At 39.7% G+C, this 26,512-nt stretch overlaps 9 protein-coding genes across 9 annotated transcripts; 5 read left to right on the forward strand and 4 right to left on the reverse strand.

Moving 5' to 3' along the window:
- Window position 1: 1 nt before the first annotated feature.
- Window positions 2-3,913, forward strand: BDF20DRAFT_985773 (kinesin motor domain-containing protein; the record flags this gene model as incomplete). Its single annotated transcript, XM_053085196.1, has 2 exons — window positions 2-9; window positions 95-3,913. 2 exons carry the CDS (start codon window positions 2-4, stop codon window positions 3,444-3,446), a joined length of 3,360 nt encoding a protein of 1,119 aa, XP_052939843.1. The 3' UTR covers window positions 3,447-3,913.
- A 6,439-nt stretch (window positions 3,914-10,352) lies between these two features.
- On the forward strand, window positions 10,353-10,961 carry BDF20DRAFT_813370 (uncharacterized protein; the record flags this gene model as incomplete). Its single annotated transcript, XM_053076871.1, has 1 exon — window positions 10,353-10,961. A coding segment is annotated over one exon (609 nt), but the record flags the coding sequence as incomplete, so codon positions are not given.
- Window positions 10,962-12,848: 1,887 nt separating this feature from the next.
- Window positions 12,849-16,072, forward strand: BDF20DRAFT_833331 (uncharacterized protein; the record flags this gene model as incomplete). The annotated part of the gene is made up of 7 exons (XM_053078631.1): window positions 12,849-12,933; window positions 13,736-13,876; window positions 13,987-14,897; window positions 14,981-15,214; window positions 15,334-15,763; window positions 15,853-15,888; window positions 16,050-16,072. The coding sequence occupies 7 exons, from the start codon at window positions 12,849-12,851 to the stop codon at window positions 16,070-16,072; spliced, it is 1,860 nt and encodes a 619-aa protein (XP_052939845.1).
- A 1-nt stretch (window position 16,073) lies between these two features.
- Window positions 16,074-18,242, reverse strand: BDF20DRAFT_905042 (uncharacterized protein; the record flags this gene model as incomplete). The annotated part of the gene is made up of 8 exons (XM_053083110.1): window positions 16,074-16,271; window positions 16,408-17,252; window positions 17,274-17,355; window positions 17,426-17,527; window positions 17,654-17,921; window positions 17,943-17,952; window positions 18,012-18,097; window positions 18,133-18,242. The coding sequence occupies 8 exons, from the start codon at window positions 18,240-18,242 to the stop codon at window positions 16,074-16,076; spliced, it is 1,701 nt and encodes a 566-aa protein (XP_052939846.1).
- Window positions 18,243-18,501: 259 nt separating this feature from the next.
- On the reverse strand, window positions 18,502-20,970 carry BDF20DRAFT_855898 (uncharacterized protein). The gene is made up of 3 exons (XM_053080274.1): window positions 20,144-20,970; window positions 19,956-20,051; window positions 18,502-19,886 (listed from the first exon to the last, which is right to left on the reverse strand). The coding sequence occupies exons 1-3, from the start codon at window positions 20,903-20,905 to the stop codon at window positions 18,690-18,692; spliced, it is 2,055 nt and encodes a 684-aa protein (XP_052939847.1). The 5' UTR covers window positions 20,906-20,970; the 3' UTR covers window positions 18,502-18,689.
- Window positions 20,971-22,192, reverse strand: BDF20DRAFT_993510 (translation protein SH3-like domain-containing protein). Its single transcript, XM_053085388.1, has 3 exons — window positions 22,108-22,192; window positions 21,332-21,702; window positions 20,971-21,240 (listed from the first exon to the last, which is right to left on the reverse strand). The coding sequence occupies exons 1-3, from the start codon at window positions 22,121-22,123 to the stop codon at window positions 21,238-21,240; spliced, it is 390 nt and encodes a 129-aa protein (XP_052939848.1). The 5' UTR covers window positions 22,124-22,192; the 3' UTR covers window positions 20,971-21,237.
- A 201-nt stretch (window positions 22,193-22,393) lies between these two features.
- Window positions 22,394-22,795, forward strand: BDF20DRAFT_855904 (uncharacterized protein). Its single transcript, XM_053080275.1, has 2 exons — window positions 22,394-22,548; window positions 22,640-22,795. The coding sequence occupies exons 1-2, from the start codon at window positions 22,429-22,431 to the stop codon at window positions 22,715-22,717; spliced, it is 198 nt and encodes a 65-aa protein (XP_052939849.1). The 5' UTR covers window positions 22,394-22,428; the 3' UTR covers window positions 22,718-22,795.
- On the forward strand, window positions 22,785-23,671 carry BDF20DRAFT_813676 (transcription factor S-II, central domain-containing protein; the record flags this gene model as incomplete). The annotated part of the gene is made up of 2 exons (XM_053076900.1): window positions 22,785-23,166; window positions 23,247-23,671. Coding segments are annotated over 2 exons (807 nt in total), but the record flags the coding sequence as incomplete, so codon positions are not given.
- A 1,644-nt stretch (window positions 23,672-25,315) lies between these two features.
- On the reverse strand, window positions 25,316-25,929 carry BDF20DRAFT_855907 (uncharacterized protein). The gene has a single exon (XM_053080276.1). The coding sequence runs from the start codon at window positions 25,663-25,665 to the stop codon at window positions 25,378-25,380; it is 288 nt and encodes a 95-aa protein (XP_052939851.1). The 5' UTR covers window positions 25,666-25,929; the 3' UTR covers window positions 25,316-25,377.
- Window positions 25,930-26,512: the final 583 nt, after the last annotated feature.

Genomic DNA, 26,512 nt, shown 5'->3' on the forward strand with positions numbered 1-26,512 from the left:
TATGTTAGGGTAAGAGATAATAATCTGAAAAAGTTTGAAACGACAATGGTAAATTGCTAAATCTCCATCCAAATGACGATTACCTCAGTAATAGCTCCTCTACCACACCAAGCAGAGAAGGCGAAGCAGTGGACTATCGTCCATCTTCCTCTCTTTTTGATGATAGCAATAATAATCATTATAACGAAGATACCGGTTTCCATACACCTAAACGTACTGCATATACCCCCCACAGAATAACAGCAGCCAACTTTGATATATTAAATACACCGCCTCAGAGGATTATGCTACCACCGCGACCTCCTAGCCCAACCATAGACGCTGAAGAGGAATTAGAGGATGAAGAGTCTTCTAGCTTGATATTAAACAGTCCTATTGCCACTACTCCATCACGCCGCGCTTACCATAGACCATATTACCATCAGCAGTATTCACCTGATATTTATAACCATCGCAACCATTCATCCGTAGCAACAACACCACAACGTCAGCAAAGACAACGTCGACAATTCCAACAGCAATACCACTGTCACCAACCATTAGCAGCAGCATCACCTTATCGTGAACAACCTCATTACCAGAAGCCACTATCGTCGATAGCAAGTACGCCTCAACGTACATTGCACAAAGCGAACTACAATGATTACTATAGCAGAACACCTTATCGACCGGCTGTTGCTGCAACTGTGCATGCACAACAAACACCTAGAAGACCTCGATTTCCGCCTACTGAAACAGTAGCACCTAAACGAAAGTCAACAAAACCTATAATTACCGCAACATCAGCAGCAGTAGAAACACTTGATGAGAAAGAGTCCACCCATTTCCCAGTTACATACAATCCAACTCAAGAACCTATCAAAGCGTATTTAAGGATTCGACCAAAATTCATCAATAAATCAGCCACCTGTGCACTGAGTGATGTAGCAAGCAACAGTGTTGAACTCGACGATGAGGAGAAGAGCAAGGATCTTAACGATGAAAACAAAGAGAACAAAGATACAAATGAAAAATCGATTGCTATTGGACCCTACCTGAAGATCTTAAACCAGCACGAAATACTTATGACGCCAACAGAAGACTCCAATGCATTCCGTAACCGTAATTCTGCTCAGCCTGAACGATACAAATTTACTGATATTCTTAATGATAGTGTATCGCAATATACTTTCTTCACAAAGACTACATTACCTTTGATCCAAGATGTTTTAGAAAAAGGCGAAAACGCTCTTTTATTCGCTTATGGCGTTACGAATTCAGGAAAAACTTTCACAATCATGGGAACTCGAGAAGAACCTGGTATTTTACCGAGAACACTCGATGTTATTTTCAACAGTATAGGCGATAATTTAGCGAGCGATGAAACAAAGTTGAAACCATGTATGCATAGTGGAGTGAGGTCTTATACCCATGCAGAAGAGGAGCATAGAGATGTCATCGCGATGCATCAGCATCAAATGAGTCAAGCAGCAAATAATAATAGTAGTGGTCATAGCGATAAACAAGCAGTAGTAGATTTGAGTACAGCTTTTTTACAAGATGAACAACAACGAAGTTTAACAGTACTTATTGACAAAGGCTACGAATATGGTATCTGGGTTTCTTTTGCAGAAATCTATACTGAAAAAATTTACGATTTGCTCGTCTCACCCCCACCTGATGAGAATACGACTACTCACAATGGTCGAAAGCGAAAACACCCATTAGGTAACGGCAACACTAAACGAAAAGCTTTGGCGCTCAAATACGAAACGAACAACAGCAAAAATAAATACATAGCCGGACTAAAGCAAGTCCGCGTTAAATCGGTTGAAGAAGCCTATGCCGTCTTATTTCAAGGCTTATCCAACCGTGCTCAATATTCCACCTTAGTTAATCAAACAAGCAGTCGTAGCCACAGCATTTTCACTATCGCCGTTGTTAAGATTCCTATTGACGACACTGATAAAGGCTTTGTCATAGAAGATCCTATGTACTCCAGTGTATCTAAATTTCAAATTGTGGACCTGGCCGGTTCTGAACGCTACCGAAATACATTAAATCAAGGACAACGTTTGAGAGAAGCTGGTCAAATCAATAAATCACTGATGGTGCTGGGACAGTGCATGGAAACATTGAGATTAAACCAGCTTAAAGTAGCGGTGGGGAAAAAGCCAGATATGGTTCCTTATCGTCACAGTAAATTAACAGAGCTGTTCAAATCGTCATTTGAGGGGAACGGGAAGGCTGTGATGGTGGTGAATGTAAACCCTTATGGAACGGGATTTGATGAGAATAGTCATGTTATGAAATTTTCGGCAGTAGCAAAAGACGTAGCAACATGGAAGAGGGCGCATCCAAAATTAAACTTGAAAGGACTGGCACAACAGTCCAACGTGAAGAAGAGACAGAGGAGAAGACCAGCGCCTCCACCATCATCTCTCTATTCAACAGCAGCGACTACAACATTACCTACTTTGCAGCAACAGCAGGATGAACATTACGACGCATCACAACAGCAATATCACCACGTCTATCATGGTATCGATGACTTGATGGCAGACGATGAGGAAGAGAATGAAGAAGAAGAGTATGAAAAAGTAATTTCGCCAAGCGATACTGACGAAATAAGCGAGCAAAGACAAGAAGGACATCAGTCTACGATCAAGAAAGCTGCAAATCATCTTAATAAACAAGAAGACCGGGATGATCAGACACTTACTAACATAGATGAAGATGATGACGACGACGTTGAAGAGTCAGAGGATTCAGAAGAGGATGAAGGCGACGTGGAAAAAGATCCATTTGTAGAAACGCTATTTGAGCAGTTGGAAGATTTGCGCAGTAAATGGTTGGAAGCAGAGGCAAGATGTGAAAGAATGGAATCGGAAATACGCGAACAAGTAACAAAAGAAACAGAATCTGAACTGAAAACAATGGAAGATATATACATGAAATCATTAAGGCAAGATAATGAGTTGAATGAAGCGCGAATAAAGCAAAGATTAGGAAAGGAAATCAACAAAGCAGTAGCCAAAAAAAAATTGCAAATGGAGGAAGAAAAGAAGAACAGGGAGAGAACTTACGATTATACAAATTTTAAAGAATTAGAAGATAAACAAGAAGCTATTTCAAATCAACTAAATCACTTTATTGCCTATATGAGTGAGCATGAAAGAACGCGACACCAATTGTTAGAGAAGATTACGGAACTAGAGAAAGCAAAGCAGAAACAAACGGAAACCATACATAGGTTGAATTTGAAATTACAAGAGCAGGACATGGTGCTCGGCGCTATGAAAGAGGAAAAAATTGCGGCTCAGAATCAAAGCAGCAGCAATGCAAAGCAGGAGTCCACTGATAAAGATAATGATCCGCATGCTCATATGAGATATTTGGAATGGAAGAAAAGACTCAGACAGATGAAGTTGCAAAGGGAAAATGATCCGCCTGGTGCTACGCATTAATGGAACAAATTATTATTGCTTAATATCTTTTAATAAAACTACGAACTGGGCTTAGAGCATTAGTGAAACAGCTATGTAAAAGAGTCGCTTTTGATTATGAATTCTAGACATGCAATGTATGGACAATATACAACAGCAAGCAGTAATAAAGATGGGCGAGAGATGAGCGCGAAGTCATCTTCCTTCCGTCACGTTATTGCTCCACTTTAACTGGTTGTACATAGTTTGTATTCGACAGCTGGAATGGACTTACTCCTGCCAAAAATAACTCAATGTGTAAATTATTGCTCCGCAAAGAAAAATGTTTTTTAGTCTCTTAAAGTTATTTGCACAATAGAGGAAATCCACTCAAAAAAAAATTGCTTAAGTTCTTCCATCACTCAAGTATGCAAATTCTAGCTACGCAGTATCCTCGGAGTTAAATCAAAAATGCTACTTTGCACTACGTTTAAACAAAGGATTTTTATTACTGACATTTTTCTTTAGCCCAATGGACACCAGATATTAAACTTATCTGAATTGCCCGGGGCAGCTCCAAGAGCTGAGTAGTATCTAAACACCCCTTAGTGCTCAAGGGTAAAAAGGATTATAAACTAAAGGGTCAGTATTTTCGGCTTTTAATTTAGACTTTCTTGTATACAAAATTGGATCTTTTAATTGACTTAATTCAGAAAATTTAAGTCATTATTTTCGGACTACTTACTTTTACATTTGGACACTTGTAGTAAACATCTGTGACCCGCCTCTTTTTGCACGCATTTGTTGCAGTAAGTTTCGTTGTTTGATCGGCCCAGAAGAATTACCTACATTCTCCTTAGCTGCCATGTGAACTGGTTGTCCAGTTGATTCTATGTAAATGACTCACAATCCTGTATTCTCAAAAAGCAGCAAGAAAATAAAGAAAGTCAGTTCATTATTGCTGTATTTTGTTTACTATTCGTTTAAGTACTCAAACAGAATCGTTGAACCATTAATTTCTAGAAACATGTTCTGATTGCGGACGGGAAGGACATGCCCATAAGGGCTCCTACTTGTGTCCAGAATATAATGGTAACAGATAGCTGAAGAGGTAGTATTTCCTGTTCATCTTCACTGATATTCTATTCATACGCTTTTCTAGCCAAGAAGCGAAAGTCCGGAAAAGACAGCTACGAAACAAAGCAAGCTAAAGAGAAGGGCAAAAAGAGAAGGCTAGAAGCGAAAAAAGCATCGCCATTGAATACTGTCATATGCAAGCACTGTGGTCTAAGTGGTCACTCAACCAAAGCTTTCCTTTGCTTGCCAACAACATATCACTACTAAAGCGAAGCTCCTTCGAACAAACTATTCAGATAAGTATGAGCTTTACGCTCGGAAACTGCCCCTTGTAACCTACGTTACGCGTTTAGGTGAGTTCATCTTGTGAAATTTCTCACTGTACATTTCTGAGGTTTTATTAACTGCTGCTTGACGTTACTACATACTCAAACAGGGCAGGTATTCTGTACTTTTGCACAGTATATTTACCTTGTTTGAGTAATAGTAGTTCGCACATTTGGCATTGATTTTTTTTTTTTTTTTGTAGATTATTTTATTTAAAATAATAAATTAGTCACACATCGCTGAGGGGTGGGACATGGAGAGGAAAGGAAGATTTCTATGACAAGTAAATTTAGTCGAAAGCAGCCGCTTCTCGCATGAGCTGCGAGGAAGACAGGCTCAAAGAAATTATGTTGTATGCTTTACTAGAGACGGATGGGGGATGAAAAGGAATATCATGGAATATCATTTGAAAAAATGACGTCCAGATAGCCCAATGGATACTGAAGCAGACGGTGAAAAGTCGAGATTGCTCGGACGAAGGTAGTGATGGTGGCGATTGTAATCTTAGGGCGGCGGAGATGCTTTGAGGATCAAAGTCGAAGGATGGGAAATATATCGCGAGTCCTTCTTGCCATATCTGCCAGCGTGGTGGACAACTGGTTGTAAAATGTTCGAACGTATCAATATCATGATTACAGAGTCTGCAGGTAGCAGATGAAACTACCCCTGCGGCTTGTAAGACTGATAAGCATGGTAATTTTTTCAAAATGGTACGATAGCCTAGGTCACGAGCCGGAAGAAACAAAGGAAGGGACCAGAACAGGGTGAACATCCGTTTGGGGATCACCCCTATACCTGATGCTTGTTGCATTTGGATGTGATGATGAAGTCTAAACGTTGAAGCCGAATAATGACGCCAAAGGTTACTGTTGGCCAATCGTCGTAGTAGTGTAATTTCCAATGACTTATCTGGGTCGTCGGTAGTGATAGAAGAGCCTGCCGGCACCCTGTGAATATACGGGTGAAGTTGAACTGTAGCATCGGTGAGCAATTGGCCCAAGAGATGTGAAAGCAACCGCGGTTTCACATTATATTCACCTGGTCGTTTCATTATGAGGCGGTTAGTGGACTGGTCGTAGCGGAAAAAGGCGTTGGCAAGCATCTTGGGATGGCGTTCTAGCCAGTGCGACTCTGGTAAACGTGTAAACAACGAATGTAATGGGAAGAGTAACAAGCTCTTGAGTGGAATATCCTCCAATGGGAGGGTAACATTCAAATGATCAAACGCTGTGAACATAATCGGTATAACCGAGGTTGGATGACAAAGATGAGGAGAACGATGAATAGCGCAAAAGAAAGGAAGTAAGGGACTAGTAAATGTGATGCCCATCAACCGGAAATGATGGCGAAGGAGTACTTGAACTAGGGAAGGCTGTGGTGAGAATAACATTATTAACCATTTCATTTGCAGGATTAAATGTTGCATCGCAACATTTAACAGACCAACTCCTCCTAAGTGTCTGGGCATTAGAAGTCGAGCATAGGAAACTAGTGGGAATTTTTTCCGCCATACAAACTGATAGCTAAGTTTCTGTAAGGCTTTGATAAAGGTTTTGGTAGGATGGAATATACGAAGACAGTACCAAACTTTGGACAATATAAGTGTATTCATTATCGTTACCCGACCACGTAATGATAATTGTCTCGGTGAATAAAGTGCCACTTGCTTTTGAACAGATTCTAATAATATATCTTGAACATAATTTCGTTGGTGAGTCGTATAATGTAAATAGAAGCCTAAATACCGGAGAGGGGAAGGAGAGAACTTAGTATAGAAAACAGAGATATTATGCGACTGTAATAAGGATGTCCAAGACATGGATTTATCCCCTGATAGAGAAAAGGCTTCCGTCTTGTGTTGGTTGAACTGAGCGTTAGAAACTTCTGCATAGCGTCGAAGGTGCTGATTTAACAGTTGAAAATCATTCGCATCTTTAACAAATGCGCAGATGTCGTCTGCATAAGCGAGACATTTGATTCGCTGTGGTGATCCTTGAACATACGAGTAATAACCCTGAAATGATTGATCCTGTTGGATAGATAGAAGCAGTGGTTCAAGTACGAGGTTAAAAAGGAGAGGGGATAATGGATCCCCTTGTCTTAGTCCCCGGGTCTGGGCAATATCATCGGTGAAAAACCCGTTGGTGTTGATTTGAACAGCATTGCCAAAGAAAAGTTGTTGAACGCAAGTAATTAATGTGGCAGGGAAACCGAAGCGCTTCATGATTTGTTCCAAGTAGCTGGGGTGAACACGATCATAGGCCTTTTCTTGATCTAACAAGAGGCCTATTCCTTCTGATTTGAACTGTCGCGCTTGTTGTAAAATTAGATGTACTATCAATCCATTCTCACCTATGAAACGGTTTTGAAGAAAACCTTTCTGATATGGGTTGATTATTCTAGTCATAATGGGAGCCAAGCGTTGTGTGAGGAGGCGTGTAAAGATTTTCCCGTCGCAATTAATCAAAGAAATGGGACGCCAGTTCTTCAAAGACGTTAAGTCACCTTTCTTGGGCAAAAGGCGGACCCGTATATCTTTCCATGAGATAGGAAAGATCCCATCACTTAAAGCATAATTGTATACCTTGACGATAATTGACTGAAGAAAAGGAAGGCTGAATAAAAATGCTAAGTAGGGATATCCTAGTCCGTCATTTCCAGGGCTACTCTGGGTAGGAGACCGCTTGGCCAACTGGCGTAAGTCATCGATTGTAATGGACGTTATTAAGTTCTCAGATTCGAATGATTCTACTTTAGTTGGGAAGTGGATGCTATCTAAATACGCCCGAATAGATTCAGGTGCAACTGGCTGGGCGGTGTACAATCTTTGATAAAATTCTTTGACAAGCTGTTGCATACCCTGTTGATCTATGATCACGTCATTAGCTTCATTGGTTGCGTCTCGGCGGATGCCGGCCATGTATTGTTGTGTGCTTCGTTGTTGATGTAATCTTTTCAGGTATGAGGCTGATTTTTCGCCCCGTTCCCTCCATCGAACGCTGGATTTTAAAGCTGCTATATCTGTGAGCTCCTGTTGTAGTTTATAAATTTTGCCCATCAGTGAAGGTAATTTTTCTGCAAGAACGGACGCAGGTGGTTTGGACCGTAACAGGCGGTTGCGTTGTTTTTCAAGTTGAGTCAGAGTTTTTTGTCGCCAACAGGAGATTTTCCTTCCATACGTTTTGGCTGTTTCTTTTGTAATTTGCTTTATTTGTTCCCACTGGTCTTGAGGCGTAATTCGTGAATCAAACGATTCCACGAGACGCTCTAATCGATGGGTGAGATGTTGTTTGAATTTATCTTGTCTTAATAAGAATGGGTTCGCCCGAAGCATTCCAGGACCTAGTTTGGATTTGCCTACCCGTAACTGGATGGACAAAATCGAATGGTCAGACCATCGAGGGTCAATTCTTATATTAGCGTTGTCGTAAATACCGTGTCTAAGGCTTTCGCCCAGATAGATATAATCAATGACGGATGTGACGAGCGATGTCGGTCCGTGTTGCCGTTGAAAAGTGGGTATGCTGTCCATATTGTTAAGTATCATACTATTGAAAAAGGATTCGGTAAGCAGTGCTTCCCAAATGTTAGATGTGGCAGAGGTTAAGTCATTTTCACGGAGATGCGAATAGTTAAAGTCTCCTGAAATAATTAATCTGTCTAACTGGATGGTTGTATTCAAATTGTGTAGTAATTTAGTCAAGTCAGCAAAGAAAGAACGTCGAGTCGGTGGGGATGAAGCGGGTGCATAGAGATTCAGTATATAAAAAGGTGTAAAAAACTGTTGAGGATGGGTAACTTTACAAAGCTGATATCGATGGGATGAGTACCATGCTGAAGTATCTAATAAAGTCAATTGATAATTTGGTGAGAAAGAGATAATGCCTACATAATCAGTCCAAAAGGCTTGAGTAGGTTGTAATTGTAGTTGTAAGCGATCGATTATGTTTGAGGAGTTGGTATGCGTTTCTTGTAGACAAAGGATATCAAATTTTTGAAGTTTAAGATATCGTAGATAGTTATGGGTTGAAGTTGAAGTTGAGGATGTGATGGTCTTCACCAAGCCGTTGGCGTTCAGTGAAGCGTAGTGACAAGAGATATGTTTTGTCATTATATATATATTGTTTAGGGTAATGTATTATTGATGAGCCTCTTCGGCAGAGGCGTCATCCTGACGTCTATTAATTTCCTTTACTAGCACAGTTAGATCATCATGAAGCCTGCGCAGTGCATTTGCATCTTCAGTTGATAAGTCTTCCACGGCTAACCCGTTGTTCTCCATTTGGTGTTCAAGTTGAGCTTCGTCAAACAATTTATGTTTATATGCGATCATTAATTCATCCAGAGGTATATCTTTCTCTGCGACTAATTGTTCAACTTCCATGTCATCAATATCTTCGTCGGCGTCACTGACGATATCTGTATCTGATTCATCCTGAAGGCTCTCAGCTTCAATTGGTTTACTAGGTGATGCGGTTTCAGTACTGGCTGCATGAATAGATTCGGCGATTACGGGAGCGGGAGTTGTCTTTCTTTTCTTAGCTTGCGGATTAATCGTCTTACGAGGGCATTCAAAAGCCCGATGGCCAAGTTGGTGGCAGTTGTAACAGCGGATTCTTGCTTTGGATTTTTCACATTCAAATTTAGTATGACCAGTTTCATGACAATAGCGGCACCACGTGGGCATGTTGTTCCAAGTACAATGAAAGACTTCATCTGTATTTTGCCACATAACAGTGTGTGCCAATGGTACTATAGTGGAGTCGGTGGGGTTTGTGCTCAGTACAGCGTAACCTGATCCCATGAACAGGCCGGTGGTAGGTTCAGTAACGATGCCTATGTCAACTAAGTTTCCAAACGGTTGAAGGCTTTCTTGTAAACCAGCCAATACTTCGGTGGGAGGCAACATAGGTAAATTCGTGAGAGTGACTTTAGTAATGGTGTTCGTGTCATCGATAGCTTGGCAGGGAAGAATTTGTAGCTTGGCGTTGGGAAACTTGACGCCATTATAAGCGAGATCATTACTGTCCTTCTGGATATATATCTCAAGATATCTGTGACTACCGTCGTTTGCAATGGTGCACCCATATACCTCCGGGTGCTGTTCCTTAACTAATTGCATACATTGAAGTTCGGAGTAGTCTTTGAGAACCGGTGAAATAGATAATAGCAAAGCCCCCATTGTACGTGAGGACCTATAGACACGTGTTTGAAGGCGACTATAAGTCGTGCCTTCATCAATATCACGAGCTTCGATGCCTTTATGCATCAGCGAAACACGTTTAGACGCTGTGACCACTTGGGCATAGGAGCGTTTAGAATGATTTTTGGGCTTGGAGGCCGAGTTGGACTCCGCTGACCGAGAAAAGTGTTGGGAGTTGGGAAGAGCCATGACTGATACATACAGGTAAATAAGTCTACATTTTATCAAAAATATATCCAAAAATATTGTACTCAAATTCCCAATTGTTTTATTTGTTTCATCTGAAAACTAACTCAACGCTGTCTGAATCTGAACCGAAAAGACTGTAGTAAGTTTAAGGTCTTCTACCCCATATCACCCGAGCTGATAGTCGCTCCCTATGGTACCAACTGTCAATGGCGAATCCAATCTGGAAGTGCAACCCGTCCATCAACGATAGCCGAACGCTACGACAGGCCATCGATGCATACCGTCAAGATAATCTCAATGCAACACGCTCCGCGCCTCACTCGAAACTGATTAAATGCTGCCGTCCAACCATCTCTCTTGACCCTATTCTTTGGCTTCCCATGTCTTTTATTGAACGTAGTCGCTGCCTTAGATATAGGCTGGGCTGGCTTCCAAACAACTATTCCGCCCATTGCCTGCATCACCCATCACGCACTCTCACGAAAGACCATGCCATCGAATGCCTCAATATGCACAACCGTCTACAGCTGCCACACGACATCTCTGATCCCATTTCTCACCTGTTGAACCAGCTTCCAACCCGACCAATAAAACAGCGCGCCAATGCTCCCGTCAACTGGAGCATAGTCTGGCCAATTGTCCAACTGCTACTTTTTGAAGTCGATTACCTTCAACATGAGAAAATGCCTCCCACCCCGTCAGAAACATTAGGACAGCTTTTCCTAGATTGGCTCTATGCGCCCACAACCACCAATACTTAAGGATCCCATTATCTCCTAGTCTGCTTCAAGAACCACTGCCTTTTTTCCCCTTGCACCTTTAAGGGTTTTTTAATTCTTATTCCAATTTTTGTTCTGCCCAGGGCAATTTTGATATGTAGTTTATCTGTGTGCCCATTGGGTTTAAAAATATTTTGTCAATAAAATCTTTTTAATCGTAGTAAGTTTAAGGAGAACACGATATCAGCTGTCCTAACATCAATGGTTCAGGTTCTATACAAAACACTAGATCTGTATAACATACAATATAAGTTTGATCAGGTGCCCCTCTCCCCTGCTACACCTTCCTCTCAATTGTCTCACACTTTTCTCACTTCAAGTCCATTAGACTCACTGACACGCTCATATGCAAGCCTCCATATATTTATATACGATGTTCAACAACAATGACACCGACTTATACCGCGATATACTTCAAGTCTTAACAGTTCATTCACAACCCTTTCTGTGGACTTGATCGTTCATGAATGCCACATGGACAACAACATGCCACCAATGACATTAACACGATAACTTCACAAATGCACCCAATGGCGGCAAACAACTTGTCCGCGAATGCGACCAATTGGCAACAATAAAGCACATCAACGAATGCTCAACATCCCTGCTACTAAACTACATCTATTTTGGGACCGCCCAATGTTATTTTGCGACCGTCAAATGTGGGACCGTGCGTGGCTGCCCAAAGTATCCGTGGGTGAATAACGAACTCTATGATACCTACACTTAAAAGAGTCTCCTAATTGTCCTGTCTGTCACGCTTCCTCCGTTACCTATGATCATTTCCTAGGTGGCTGTCCAGTAAGCTCGCTATCTGGTCTGACATTCTGCAAAGAACATTCATCACTAATACCAATTGACTTCGGCACGGTCTTTCAAGCTCTCATCTCCGGCTTCCCTCTCAGATCTCCTCTTCTGAATTTACTCCTTTTCCTTACTCTATGCTCTACTTGATCTCCTTCAAGACTTAAATGAAGCCTTTGTCAATGACAAAGAAGAAGGAGGAGGAAATTTTGACTATAAAGAATAGATAGTAGTGTATCTTAAAAAATATTCAAATGATTAAACAGTATTGTAACCTGTTTTCCGATATAAAGGGATCTTTTTTATGTATTGTATATTTATACTACGGATATGGTAAACTTGATTCTTGATTAACGAATTGTAACCATAAGAATAGGATAGACTTGAGAATAGCGGCTAACGCATAATAATTAAAGGCAAGCTTACATTGTCAGGTGTTTAATCTTTGCGAGAACTTTTTCGGGAATTATATTAGGTCGATGAATTACTGATACAAATTAAAGCTTACATCAGAATAAATGCATATACTTTATTGACAAACAATCGATAATTAAGTGTATTTTTGTGAATGAAGCAATGCAACAGAGGGGGTTTTCTCGAAGATATTCAAAGAAACGCGTTAGCATATATAGTCAGCCATTGAGTAAAGCGGTCCTTGCTGATTATATTGATATCAGTAGAATTGTCGGTTAACCAGTTTTACAAGTTATGATTTTTAATTATTATTTTATTAAATAATTGAAATTCATAAAGTTTATTTCAGTCGCCAGCTTTCGAAGTTATATAGCAAAGGATGATGACATATGTTCCTTACTTGTGGACGACATATTGAATCTGAAGGAACCCGATGCAAAGCAACATCATGTTATTCTTTGAATATACAAATAGTAAAGCCAGCAAACTCGATTGCGATTGCTACGTATATTCCTAATTCAAAGCTTTACGCTAGAATAAGAATGGAGTAATAAAAGGACTCGTTAACTGTATGCATGCAGCGGATGTTAAATTAATTCACGCAGAACAGATAAAAATAAACAATTAACCAGTCTCAAGGTGAGGCTAAACATGCTTGATATACTCGAGTATTGGATAAAGACACTGCCTTTGTCAGATGCCCAAACAAAAATGTTTGTTAGGTCATCATGGCGGAGTAGGATAATGAACTTTAATATGGGAAAAGGATCAGAAAGATGTCTGTGCGCTTGTCCTCTTCATATGTAGAATTAATCCTTCTATGCATGTACTGCATGTATGTAGGTTCATCACAACAGCATGGATAAAAGACCTAAGTTCTAATCTTGTACTTGTATGCAATCCTTCCATGCGTACAACATCACTGATATGATAGGAAAGAATTTAAAACAAACAACCAGAGAAAAATTTACCACGTGTTTTTTTAAAAAAAAAAATAGCTTTTCAAGTATGCATGCATTTTTGAAATCATTCATGCCATGAAATATTTTATACATATTTAACAGCGGAAAAGAAAAAAAAAAAATGATAAAGTTTTGCCAGCAGAGGTTGGTTTTTGTTTCTGAGGATGCACCCGTATTGAATTGTTTGAGGAAGTGATGAACTAATTTGACGCACGCTTTGTGCTTAAACATGCACTAACTCCCTTTTAATTCAGTTAGTTTTTGGTATAATTCTTATGTAAACTTCTTGAAGTACTTGTGAACGCTTTGCTATCAGTTTACGCCACGCAAATACTTGATGTTATATGTAGCGAATATTCTTCATTAGTACTTTGATATCAACAGATCTTGATCAAAAATTACAGTGATAGGTGTACAATGAATGTAATGCATTTTGCTTACGTTTTGTTCACCTTTTTGAACCATTGCTTTTCTTGTGGTTTTCTAATTTCAACTACTCTGCTGCAAGGTTTTAACATTATACGTGTTTTGAATTTGTTACACATCGTTTGTGTAACGCTTTTGCTGCATTTGCAGTTCAATTTGATCGCCCTTTGCTGTTTGCTGCGCATTTGCCATCGGACAATAACGAAAAAAAAAAGAAAGTTGTACCTCGTTTGGGTCCTCTTATTCTCGATGACTCAATAAACATGTCTTTTCTAACCAAAGACCAACTTGGTAACTCACTACAAGTTCACATATTTATGCTTCCTACTAGACTAAAGATGGTTTTTACTTTTTTTTTGGACTTTCGTTTTTTCTTTTCTTTTTCGGGTAATGCATTATAGACAAATATCTCGACAGCTTGCCCAATAACAGCAGAAGTCAGAGTAAAACCAGTAGTAAAAGAATGAGCAAAGCACCAGCCTCTCCTACAACAAACTATCAAGCATTAAAGAATGAACTCATTTATCCATTGCAGAACATGTCTATCGTGGCTGATGAGAATGAGCGGCCATCACATAAGGGCAGCAGCAAAAATATCGAGCAGGAAGGGTACGGCAGTATCAAAGATAGAATGAGAAGATTAAAAGAAGCTACAGGAACTGTATTATCAACTACACAAAGTGCGATACCAGCTTTTCCGGCACCATCTAAACATTTGAATGATGAGACAACAATCACCATCTCTCAACCGAAAAAGAAGGTTGACGCTTTTGAAGCGTGCTTAGATCCAAAAGTGTTCCAGCATAGTCAGCAACAAATGTATAGGAAACCATTAGAAAATGAAGCACAGCAACAGCCACAGCAGGCTTCCGCACAAGCTTCATCGCCATTATCCTTGAAGAATTTCCCTCTAAAGAACAACTCACCTAATCCTCCACCGCCTTTGCCCAGAATGTCAAACAGCAGCAGCAACTCATCACCACCACCTGCCATTCCTAACAGCCCACGCCCATCCAGACCTAATAAAAAAACCAATAACCAGCAGAATGATAAAGTGAAAACCCTCAATCCTATCTACGCTGGTTTGGATTGCCCGAAATGTCATCGACCTATTGCTGAAGAAGGAGAAATTGTATCAGTAATGGAGGATAAGCAAATATGGCACGCTTGTTGCTTTACATGCACGGCCTGTCATGCCCCTTTAGACCATGTACAGTATTTCGAGCACGATAGCAAACCATATTGCGAGAAGGATTACAAAGAATTATTCAGTTTAATATGTGATTATTGCCATGAACCCATCGTCAACCAAGTAAAGCAATATGCCATGAAATCTATGATGGTGGTGCTCAAACTATATGCGTTAAGAGTTATTAACAATCTTATCTATTGTAGGCAGCCATCAGAGCATTGGGTAAGCATTTTCATGAGGGTCATTTTCGTTGCTCAGCATGTCAAAAGCCATTAGGGGACCAGGTTGCATTTTTGGTTCACGAAGAGAAGCCTTATTGCCAGGAGGATTACCAAAAACTGTTTGGAAAAAAATGTGCTGGATGTAAGGAACCTATCTCAGGACAATATATAAATGCGTTGGATCAAAGCTGGCATCCCAATTGCTTTGTTTGCACGGTAACGAAGCCTAAAAATTAAGTGTACTTAGCTGGTTGAAGAAATTAGACTTATTGCTTCCAAAGTAGGATTGTAAACGAACTTTCAAAAACGGCTTGTTTCTTGTTCGGGATAAAAAGCCTTATTGTGAAGATGACTACCACAATAGCAAGCAACAGTTTTCGTCAAAACAAGCATTACCGCTGAACCAGCAACAACAACAATCAAAAAAACAACCATTTACTGCCACTGATAATGAAACACCAAATTTAAAACCAAAGCCATCTGTCCCCAAAAAGCCGGCCTTTATTCCTGCATTCTCATCCTCATCTATATCGCTATCGACTCCTCACAGCCAGAATATTGCAGAGCCATCTAGTAAAAATCAGCAAACAAACGCAAGGTCTGCCAACCAAAATGATAGCAATGATAGCTTAAATAGAATGAAGCGCTGTCATCAATGCAAAGAAGTTATCGATGGCCCATTTGCCCAAGCTTTTGGTCACGATTATCATATTCATCATTTCCAATGTTTTATCTGTAGTAGAGCGTTATCATCACGTGTTCCAGGTTAGTTTGCTTTCAAATATCCATAGAAAGGCTATGTTAGTTACTGTTAAATTGATAGTTTTTTGGCTAATCTTAAACACATCGACTAGGTATGTGGCAAGATGATGGAAACGGTGAGATTGCATGTAAAATGTGTGCATTCAAAAAGTCGCAATAACAGAATTCCTCCGAAATCAGCAAGAGCTTGTACAGATCAAGATAGGATTGTTCAATCCTCATCCATTTATAAGTTGTCTAACTTTACTTATTCAGTGTTTAATTTTATTTATTACAATATTTGAAATAGTTACAACAGGATATATAAAATGAGTTATGTAAAATAATTAGGAGATATCACTCCAATGATGTATACATATTTTTCAAGCTGTTTTTCATAATATTTCTTAGCCTGGTGTCGTTTAATCTTGAGAGATGAAGTTAATAGATTCTTTTGGATAGAAAACGGTTTTGATTCAAGGTATATTGCCTTCGGTATCTCATAACTTTGGAGTCCTCCAGCTTTACCCGTCTTACCATACGGTTCAATACTGCCAATTTTATCTTCTCATCCTGGTAGAGCTCTTCATGATCGGCCATTTCGAACTGCTTCAAACCTAAGGCTTGCTTGGCAATGGTTTCGAATTCTTCCTATCAGGAACAACTACAGCTATTAAGGCACTTTTCAAAGGTTCACCATGGACAAAGATTTGTGCTACCATAGGATCTTTAACAAACACGTTTTCGATCTTTTCAGGAGCGATATATTCGCCTTGCGATAATTTGAAAATGTTCTTTTTACGATCGACAACAGTCAGGCTTCCTTGTGAATTGAACGTGCCAATATCACCGGAGTGATACCAGCCGTCCTTGTCTAACACTCCATCGGTTTGTTCTTGATCTTTGAAATAGCCTTTAAATACACTAGGTCCACGCATACAAATCTCTACCTTTGGCGGTTCTACGCATGCCTGACAGTCATCCATTTCTGGCACGTCCGCCAATTTGCTTTCCATGCATACATAAGGAGCCCCAACGCTACCAGCTGTATTATCCCCCATTCGTAGCAAACAACCTGTAGCAGTAGTTTCTGTTGCACCATATCCTTCACGAATATCACAACACAAGGCCACTTTCAAGAACTGTAACACATCGTGGCTCAAAAGAGCTGCTCCTGAAGCTCTGACATTCACACGTCCACTAAGCAATGATTTCATTCTGTTGAATAGCAAACGATCCCACAAAGCGTAAGTGCAACCCCTTCCTTCGGATAACTGACGCAATTTGACATTCATTGCCATAAGAGATATCAAACCAGTCATGCCACCGGCATAGATACTACGCTGAGCCAATAAACTGTAAATTTTGTTCAAAAGACGAGGTACAGCACCAAAGAAGGTAGGCTGGAACACTTGGCAATTTTCAACTAACGTTTCAATACCGTCCCAAATATAACCGAGTTTACCACCACTGGCGAGCATGGTCATTTCGTAGACACGACCAAAACAGTGGGCTAAAGGTAAATATGAAATACCCACAACTTTTTCGTCCGTTTTGAACAGAATTTTGGCAGCACTAACCGCAGCTACAAAATTGCCATGTTGCAACATAACACCCTATGTAAACAAAATATAAGAAACAAGACTCAAAATCATTTTTCTATTCTCACGTGTTGGAGCTGTATACTTTTGGTACACCTGTTGTTCCACTAGTATACATTATGCAGAATACGTCGTTCGATGTTGGATATTCATGATCATTGGGATATCTTTTACCAAAATCTTCCACCTAACTGAAATCGAATAAAGTGATTTCCTTTTCAGCTGCCCATTCCTTGATGAAGTCGCCTTTCTGCATTTGATTTGGCTGTAGTTCAGTGGAATCGGTCAAAGTACCATCCATCAATACAATTACTTTCAAGATCGGCAATTTGGTCGCTTTTAGTTTCAATAGTTTTGCCAAATGATTAGAGGTACAGACAATCAACTCGAGTTCGGCGTGGTTAATGACATATTCAACAGCATCGGGGCCCAAAGTTTCATATAAGGCAACATTACAAAGGCCTTGAGAAGCACTCGCCATGTTGGTGATGGTCCATTCAGGTGGTTGGGTGTCCATAAACCGATGCGTTTTGATGGTTTTGTGATATCGGTAGTATAATTCTCGACTATATGCATTAAGCCTGATCCGACATCATTGATACGTTGAGATACCTCTGTATACGTTTGCCATACAATATTGCCTCTCTTTTTAGTGGCTGGGTCGTAAGCACGACGTTCAAGACAGTATTCCTCGGGTGAAAGCTGTAAGCCTGCTTTAAATAGATCATAAACCGTCTTCACATTTTCTGGATCGTTCCTATATATGGCTATGTTGATAAAACCAATTGTTACATAGACACAGGACAATAAGCATTCATGTGACACAAGAACTTATTGCAGATCTTAACCTGAAGAGTCAGCTGTTTGGCTATTTTTGACAATTTTACTTTGAGGCTTGTCATCAGATGAAGCAGTGGCAATAAACATTTGTTGATATATTTTTTACGAAATAAAGCGAGGGGGAGAATACTGGAAATTTTTGAATTTTTGTAACTGCTTTACGTTTTAAATCACCTTTATCCACAAATTGGGGCGTTGTTTCTCTGAGGCAACAAAAAATACCAAATAAACATTCGCAGACTTGAATATCTGATCTATAATGTTGATCCTGAGATCTCGAAAAGTGAATAGCAATTGAAAGTTTTTGTTTGCAATTTCAGCATATACACAACACGTAAAAAATGATGTTCGATGGGTACAATTTATTGATAACGTAGTATTAACCTTGAAAATAATACATAGTAGGCTTCTCCTATCTATTAGTATAGTGACCAGTAAAAATAAGCTTCACAAAGATAAGCAATCCCTTTACTTTTTTCAATCACTCAAATAATATTCTTAAAGCTCATTCATTGATATTCTGGCTTTAATTCAAGTGAGCGAGTATTGGGATCAGAAGCACGATTGCTCTTCGCTACCTTTCTCAGCAAAGTTGTAATGATATCACGGTTGCGAGGATCTTTCTTGATACGCTTACGGAAACTCATTAAGAATTCCTTCGTTGTCATTACCTTTCCTCGTAAAGTATCGATGACTTCCTTTTCTGTAATCAATTCATCACCATTGCCACCTGCTGCTGCGGTTGTTGTAACTGGAGAGGGCGACGTGCTTGTATCAGTTTTTCTGTGCTTATGGCTACCTGTTCCAGTACTTTCTGTAAACTCCTCAATTCTGCGCTTTTTGGTATTAGACTCTTTATTGGAGATACCAATAGGCGAAGATGGACGATGTTGATGGGCTAAAGGAGAAGTAGGTGATGGTTCTCTTTTTACCGCAGCGGCAGCTTCAGCAGCAGTTGAAAGCGGCGAAGACGGTTTACCTACAGAACGTGAAGACAAAGAAACATTTTCACCGTGCTCCTTCTTTTTCATATAAATGGAGGGTGATCCAGGACGACCCAATGGTTTTGACATAGCTTCTTTCTTAAGTTTGTTCGCATGCATTTTTTTCGGCGTCAAGTTGCTCTTATGAGCATTATTAGCGGTCGCAGAAATTTTCTTTTTAAGTGGCATATGTGCATTTTTCTCTTTCTTTTCATCCTCTGTTTTCTTACTCTCATCCTCTTCATCGTTGTCTGTTTCCATTTCTTCAGCACTGGAAGCATATGGATCAGCTTCTTCATCGTCACTTTCATAAGCACGATTCTTTTCGAGGTCACGAACAAGTTTACGTAACTGTTTGCCTTCTGAAGAAAGTCCATTGTTGTCTTTCATTAGAATGTCATCATCATCTATGTCTTGACCACTGTTGATAGAGTAATCCTTAATCTCTTTCTTAACACGGTCTTTACTGTCTTTAATCTCCTCGTCCTCAACTTCGTGTTCTCCAGTGCCTTCTTCATCATCTTGAAAGACATCATCAAAATCAAGGTCATCCATATCTGAGTCTTCTTTACCGCCTTCATCATCAGAGCCGCGTCTACTATCGTTATGATCGACAATTTTGAATTTGCCTGAATGTGATGCTGCACGTTCCTCCTCTTCTTGTTCTTTACTACGATTCAACATCATCCATCTACCGTTTTCACGTTTTTGTTGTTTTTTCATCTATGAAGAAATAAACGTAGGGATCAGTTACATAAAGAGGTCTAGCCTCAGGCAAAGGGATGTTTTTACTTGTTCTTCAGCTTCTTCTAAACTGAGATGCTTGAAGTGGCGCTTGGGCTGGAATTTGTACCATCTATCAACGGGTACAACTCTGAATCCATTGTCCTAATTGTAAATGGAAGAAACACAATGAATGCTATCAAACAGAGATAAAAATTACAAAGAAATAATTTGGTAGTTCTATAGCAAAAATTTACAGTTAATACAAAGAACATATAATCTGAACGCTGGCCACCTTCATAAGTGCCAGTAAAACTATGCTGGCTATCATAATCTTCTAATATCCATGGCCGGTGTTCTTGTTCTTTCAACTCTCTGGTATCTTCCTTTGCGAGATAAATTTGCTTTGTACGCTTTTTAAAAAGCAATTGTTTGTTGCGAGTAGCCCCACCTAAAGGTGCAATTAATGAGGTATCGGCACCTGATTTGGGTCCATGTTGTGATTTGGTTGATGCTGTGTTGCTTTTGTTCTCTTCACCGCCTACTTCTTCTACAGTTTCTTTTCCTTTCCCTTTCTCTTTGCTTTGAGAGGATGGCGGAGAAGTGGGTATAAGTTTGCCAGCCATGATTGCTTCCGCTTTTGCTTGCGCAGCTTTTTTCTGTTCTTCATTAGCGGCATTTTGTGCTGCTATTTTGGCAATATATTGTCGATAAGGTAGAAAGTCTGTTTTTTCACGATGTAATTTAACAGGACGTGCAAAGTTTTTGGGGTCGACTGTTTTAGGTGATTTGAAATCCATGATGTGGTGTTTACCACGTTTGGCGGTTGACATAAGAGGGAAATCAGTGTAAGTGCTTTCTGGTTGCTGTTGTTGCTGTAATAATTGCTGTTGTCGATTTTGAAGAATTTGTTGTTGGACCAAACGTTGTGGACCGATGCCAGGTCGAGGTGGCTCCACGCGACGTTGAACAGGCCTCTTTGACTTATCCAAACGTGAGGTATTGTAAATACTGGACATATTTAATTGAACAAACGGGGGAAAAAATGAAAGCGTAACAAAGAGGGAGAAAAGATCAAAGAATCCGTTAAGGCTGAAAGCAAGAATGACGTGGAAGTCACAATTTTTTATTCTTGTACGTAGACTATCAAACAGCACAATTTCATAAATTATACAATGAATAAACTCGATACGATACAAATACATCAAAATGGAATATAAACATGATGGTCGCATCTTTCCTTTTATTGATTTTTCAACAAAATCAAAAATGTCCACATTTTACAATAGAATAAACAAATGAATTAAACCGGGATTATTTGACAAAAAATTGATCCATTAATTGAAAGTTTTTACTATGGTGATTGATGAACAAAGCAACATGAGTTAACAATTGTACTTAAGCTCCCTAATTACTCATCAACTATATTGATTAAGATAATTTACCTGCTTCATGGCGTCCTTCTTACCCTTACGTTCGAGAATAGCAAGACGAGACTTGTCTAACTTAAGGTTGGTGATAACAACCTTGGAAGCAGAGAGACCAATGGGAACAGTGGCACCGTTGACCTTTTCACGAGCGACACGGTCGACGTGAATAACCCACTTCTTACGGTAAACTTGAGTGATTTTACCTTCACGGCCCTTGTAAGTACCGCGAACAATTTGAACTTCATCATCCTTACGGACAGGAATAGAACGAACACCGTACTTTTCACGGAGTTCCTTAGATAAAGGAGCACTCATGATCTTGCGACGAACATCAGAGGTAGCAGTGAAGTGAGCCTTTCTGCTCTTACGGCGGGAAGAACTGACGTCTATTGAAAAGAATCAGATTTTTGTGACGTGAGTCGCAACGACATCTCAACATTTATATAGCTACAAGAGGGGAAACGAATGAAGTAGGTTGACAAAAGGAGGTGAATGGATTATGTTGGACTCTTGTTGAATAACCGTAGTGAGCAATGGGCGTTATCAACCACTTGAATTTGTTTGTAGGCCTTTACGTTTGGTAGTAATCGATTCAAATTACTAATGTTCATTGATAACGTAAATCGACAGCTGTAAAGTATGCAAATTCACTGTAATATATCCAATAATCGATCTTCATGGTCAATCCATATCTGAATATCCATAAATGCATCGTGCAAAAACTCTAATCCATCCATTCCCCTTCTCTTGAATAATCTACAAGTTATATATATTTGATATGGAATCCTTACCAGCAGAGAACTTCATCTTTATTATAACGGATGGAAGTGGAAAAGGAAGATCTATAAGATGTCTCACTGCCTACTTTAGCAAATGGTTGCCTCTTCCCTTACTACACACCTTAATTTTTTTCGCCTTTCACTCTGTCAAAGGCAAATCCCTACTCTCTCTCAGCCAGCATAATATTTTTGCCCGGAAAGTGATCCAGGCCGGGCCCGAATATATCTCCGCCAAGCACATATTGTAATGCCAATTGTAAAAAGGAAATTTTTATGCCCATCATTGCAAACTCCTCATGGTGACTTCCGGTCTCTTTAAATTAAATTTTTGAAATGCGACACATGCAGCCAATTTCTTCTTTCTTCTTTTGTCAGTTTACTATGAGTGTCGAACAAGAATTCATTAAAGCAAAGAGTGCGCTTGCTTCTGCAGTCGAAAGGAATAATATACAGGTAATAACTGGCTATTTCGATTTTCAGTTTATCGTCCTCGCTTATAAACTATTTATTCATTTCTTGTTGGTTATTCATGAATTGTATACAGACATGTCTAGATATTCTTGATACTCTGAGTAAACATAAGGTGACAGGAGAGCTATTAAAAGTAAGTCAAAAAGTTTAAATGGCAATTTCGATCTGCGTCAACAGGACAATAACAATTTCGTTGGCGGCAATAGAGAACAGACATTGGTAAAGCGATAGGGAAGTTAAGAACACATAATGATGCAAAGATATCTGTTAAAGCCAAAGAACTCGTGAAGAAATGGAAAGATGATGTAGTTCAAGCCCAAAAGAACAGTAACGGCAATAGCAAAACAACGTCGGTCTCATCATCGAGAGCTTCTACACCAAAATCTGCTACACCTTCTCGACAATCTTCTCTCACAACACCTACCTCCAACAAATCCTCACCTTCTTCTTCCCAAGTCTCATCACCTAGAACGCCTTCTGTAGAGCCCACTGCACGAACTGTCAAATCAGACGAAGTAACATTTAAATCAACAGGAAATAGCCCGCGTGACAGGACGATTGAGTTAATGTATGCTTCAGTTGGGTTAGGAAGCGGTGCAGGTATGAAGAAACGGGAAAAAGAGAGATGAAAAAAAAAGAATAATATAAATTAACTGTGGTATAAATTGACAACTTGATAGACTCGTCTTTGTTATTAAAACGCGCCATTGCTATTGAAAACGAACTCTACGCTGAATATGGAGATATCAATCAAGAATACAAAAACAAAGCACGTTCATTAGCCCTGAATCTTAAAAACAAAAGCAATCCTGGATTACGTGAAAGTGTTGTAAGCGGTGAATTATCAGTAGCGAAACTATGTAAAATGACAGTTGACCAGCTTGCATCGGAAGAAGCCAAAGCTCGTGATCGCAAATTAGCTGAAGAAGCCCTTTTCAAAGCTAGAGGAGCTACATCAGCGCAAGCAGAAACTGATATGTTCAAGTGTGGTAAATGTGGCGGGAGAAAGTGTACTTATTTCCAAATGCAAACGAGAAGTGCAGATGAACCTATGACGACATTTGTAACTTGTGTTAGTTGCGGTAACCATTGGAAGTTCTGCTAACGAGATAAACAATTTTATGTACAATCTTTTACATTTATTGTTTTCATGATTTACAACCGAATCAAAGGAAAATCATAATTGTCGCAATGCTGAAGAATAAAGATACAGATGCAGACTACCTATTCGATTTGCCTTTGTTGAACAATTGTATCCGACTAGCGATGTATAAGCTCTTCACTACACATACGACAAAATATCTTTTGCTAGTGGTACTATAAACTGCTTTGCCAAAGTTGCTCATTGCCTAGATAACTCATATTCAAATCTAATGGACTAACAGAAACATTCATATTTAACAAGATGTTTATTAAGATATGCTACATTCATCTAGTGGCAACAATTTCTTGGCTCACCACCAAAAAAAAACCCAGATAACCAACAGATATCATTTAGCCTAATTAAACAGTGGAACAGTTTATTTAAAAAAATTAAAGCTAGAGTAGGAGAGTATAAAAGGTCAAAGGTATAATTGAATAAATATTGACCTTTCTAAGCTGTTCTATAAGAAATCTAATAGTGGTAATAGCCATAGTTATCATTATCATCACATCCGTCATGGCTGATTTGAGTTGGGTTAGGGACCCATTGGGTTCTGGTAATAGTGAATGTATGGCGGAGATCGAGCTCCTCATCAGTGGGACGCTTGTTTCTCAAATAGTCGTCAACATTTTTACCGTGTTCATAGTTGCCGTAATTGCTGTAGCCGCCCTTATTGCCATAGCCATAATCGCCCTTGATCTTCCAAGAGTTATCACCTTTGTTGCCCCATTTTCCATGACCATAGCCGTTGCCCTTCTTACCCCATTTACCACGACCATAGCCGTTGCCCTTCTTACCCCATTTACCATGACCATTGTTATCATCATCATATTCATCGTCATTGCCCCAGCCCTTTTTTGAACCGTGCTTCCAGTCATCTTCGTCATCATATTCATCGTCATTGCCCCAGCCCTTTTTTGAACCGTGCTTCCAGTCATCTTCGTCATCATCATCATCACCATAACCGTGTTTACCGTAGTGGCCATTACCATGATCACCATATCCACCGCTCTTCTTAAGGAAAGAAACAGGAGCATAATGATTCATGACGCGAATAGCAGCAGTACCAGCTTTATAGGGACCCTTGGCTTTGATGGTAATCTTGTGCTCACCAGCAGATAAAGCAAACGAACCCTGACTGAAGCGAGAATCATGAAGGGCTTCTTCAGGAGTCAAGGCGAAGGTATTGTCATCTTTTTCAACCTTAACTTCGCTTGTTCTTCCAAGTAAAACGCCATTATCATAAACTTCAAAGGAATCACCACGATTTTTGTAGTCGGTGATTTCAATGGTGGCGGCGCTGTCAAGAGTAAATTCGAAAGTTTCTCGAGCCATAGCCTCGTCACCCCGCCAGTGGAAAGGAACGAAGTTTAGTCTCAAATCATCACCGTTTTCGTTGACCATGTCATCCTCTGGACCAGCTGATGCTAAGAGATGGTCGTGGTCTCTATCTCCATCATCAAAGGATGCTGAGGGATGGTCGTGGTCTCTATCTTCATCATCAAAGGATGCTGAGGGATGGTCGTGGTCCCAATCTTCATCATCAAATGAGACTGAGGGATGATCGTGGTCTCTATCTTCATCATCAAAGGATGCTGAGGGATGGTCGTGGTCCATATCACGGTCGTGGTCCATATCACGGTCGTGGTCCATATCTTCATCGAAAACTAAGTATTCAAGGTCTTGTAGCTCCTCGTCTTCAAAAGGAGCAGCAGAGGCGGACATAGAAGGCTCAGGCTCATCACTAGGTTCGTCGAAATCCGGGTTGTCATCAGGAGCGGCTGATGCTGATTCATGTTCGTGGTCCCTATCATCTTCGTCAAAATGGTGGTCCCTATCATGTTCGTCAAAATGGTGGTCCCCATCATGTTCGTCAAAATGGTGGTCCCCATCATGTTCGTCAAAATGGTGATCCCTATCTCCTTCATTAAAACGGGGATCCCTATTTTCTTCATCAAAAAGTAAGTATTCAAGGTCTTGTGACTCCTCGGTTTCAACGAGAGTAGTAGCGGCGGGCATAGCAGGCTCACTATTAGCAGCAAGAGCTGTGGTAGCAGCAGCTAAAGTGATAGCTGTGGTAAGGATAAAACGCATTATTGTATAGTTGATTTCAAGTTAATAAGTTTGGTAGTGAACAGTATAAGGGCTGTAAGTTGGGGAAAAAAATGAAAAGGGCTGGCTTCTTTGAGAAAAATGCGAATCTTTATAGGCATCGAGGGAATGTTGGATTTTGAGCTGGACAACTATTACATTGTTTCTCGGCCGAGATCACGATAAAAATTTAAACAATTCTCGGGGAATATAAAATGCTGGTATTGAACGTAAGGCAATTTGTGGTATAGAAATCAATTATTACTTTTACAGTAATAACATACAATATAGAGGAAACATATATATATATATATATATCTTTTATAGTTTTTTTGTTTTTGTTTTTTTTTTTTTTTTTTGCTGCTATTTTGGTTTGAAAGTACTTTAGCAAATGCATCTCGTAGCAATGGTAATAGTCTTCGTGACTATATTTGATTTGATACTAACTGAACACTGCTTAAAAATTTGAATTTGTACTAATTTTACTTGAAAGGAAATGGCCCTTTAAGTATGGTAATAGAAATGATGTTTACACAATTAATGATAAACAGCGGGCTGCAATATCTAAATAAATGCATTAAGTGGGGAATTATCTAACCAACCGTCTATGTTGAGCACCATATTTCCTTGATTTCAATTTATAATGTCTTAAGGTGGTACCAAATGCTTGCCTTCATTATTGATGCCGTTACTGGATTTATAGCTACGAGT

The sequence above is a fragment of the Mycotypha africana genome (genome assembly GCF_025528875.1).
Source record: "Mycotypha africana strain NRRL 2978 chromosome Unknown BDF20scaffold_2, whole genome shotgun sequence".
NCBI lineage: Eukaryota > Fungi > Mucoromycota > Mucoromycetes > Mucorales > Mycotyphaceae > Mycotypha > Mycotypha africana.

Coding starts and splice junctions, on each gene's coding strand:
- BDF20DRAFT_855898 (XM_053080274.1), bottom strand. CDS start 20,905: ATGTCCAGTATTTACAATACCTCACGTTTGGATAAGTCAAAGAGGCCT. Junction 20,052..20,143: donor ATATGTTCTTTGTATTAACT/GTAAATTTTTGC, acceptor ATTTACAATTAG/GACAATGGATTCAGAGTTGT. Junction 19,887..19,955: donor TAGAAGAAGCTGAAGAACAA/GTAAAAACATCC, acceptor ATTTCTTCATAG/ATGAAAAAACAACAAAAACG.
- BDF20DRAFT_855904 (XM_053080275.1), top strand. CDS start 22,429: ATGCGACACATGCAGCCAATTTCTTCTTTCTTCTTTTGTCAGTTTACT. Junction 22,549..22,639: donor TCGAAAGGAATAATATACAG/GTAATAACTGGC, acceptor AATTGTATACAG/ACATGTCTAGATATTCTTGA.
- BDF20DRAFT_855907 (XM_053080276.1), bottom strand. CDS start 25,665: ATGAAGAAAATAGGGATCCCCGTTTTAATGAAGGAGATAGGGATCACC.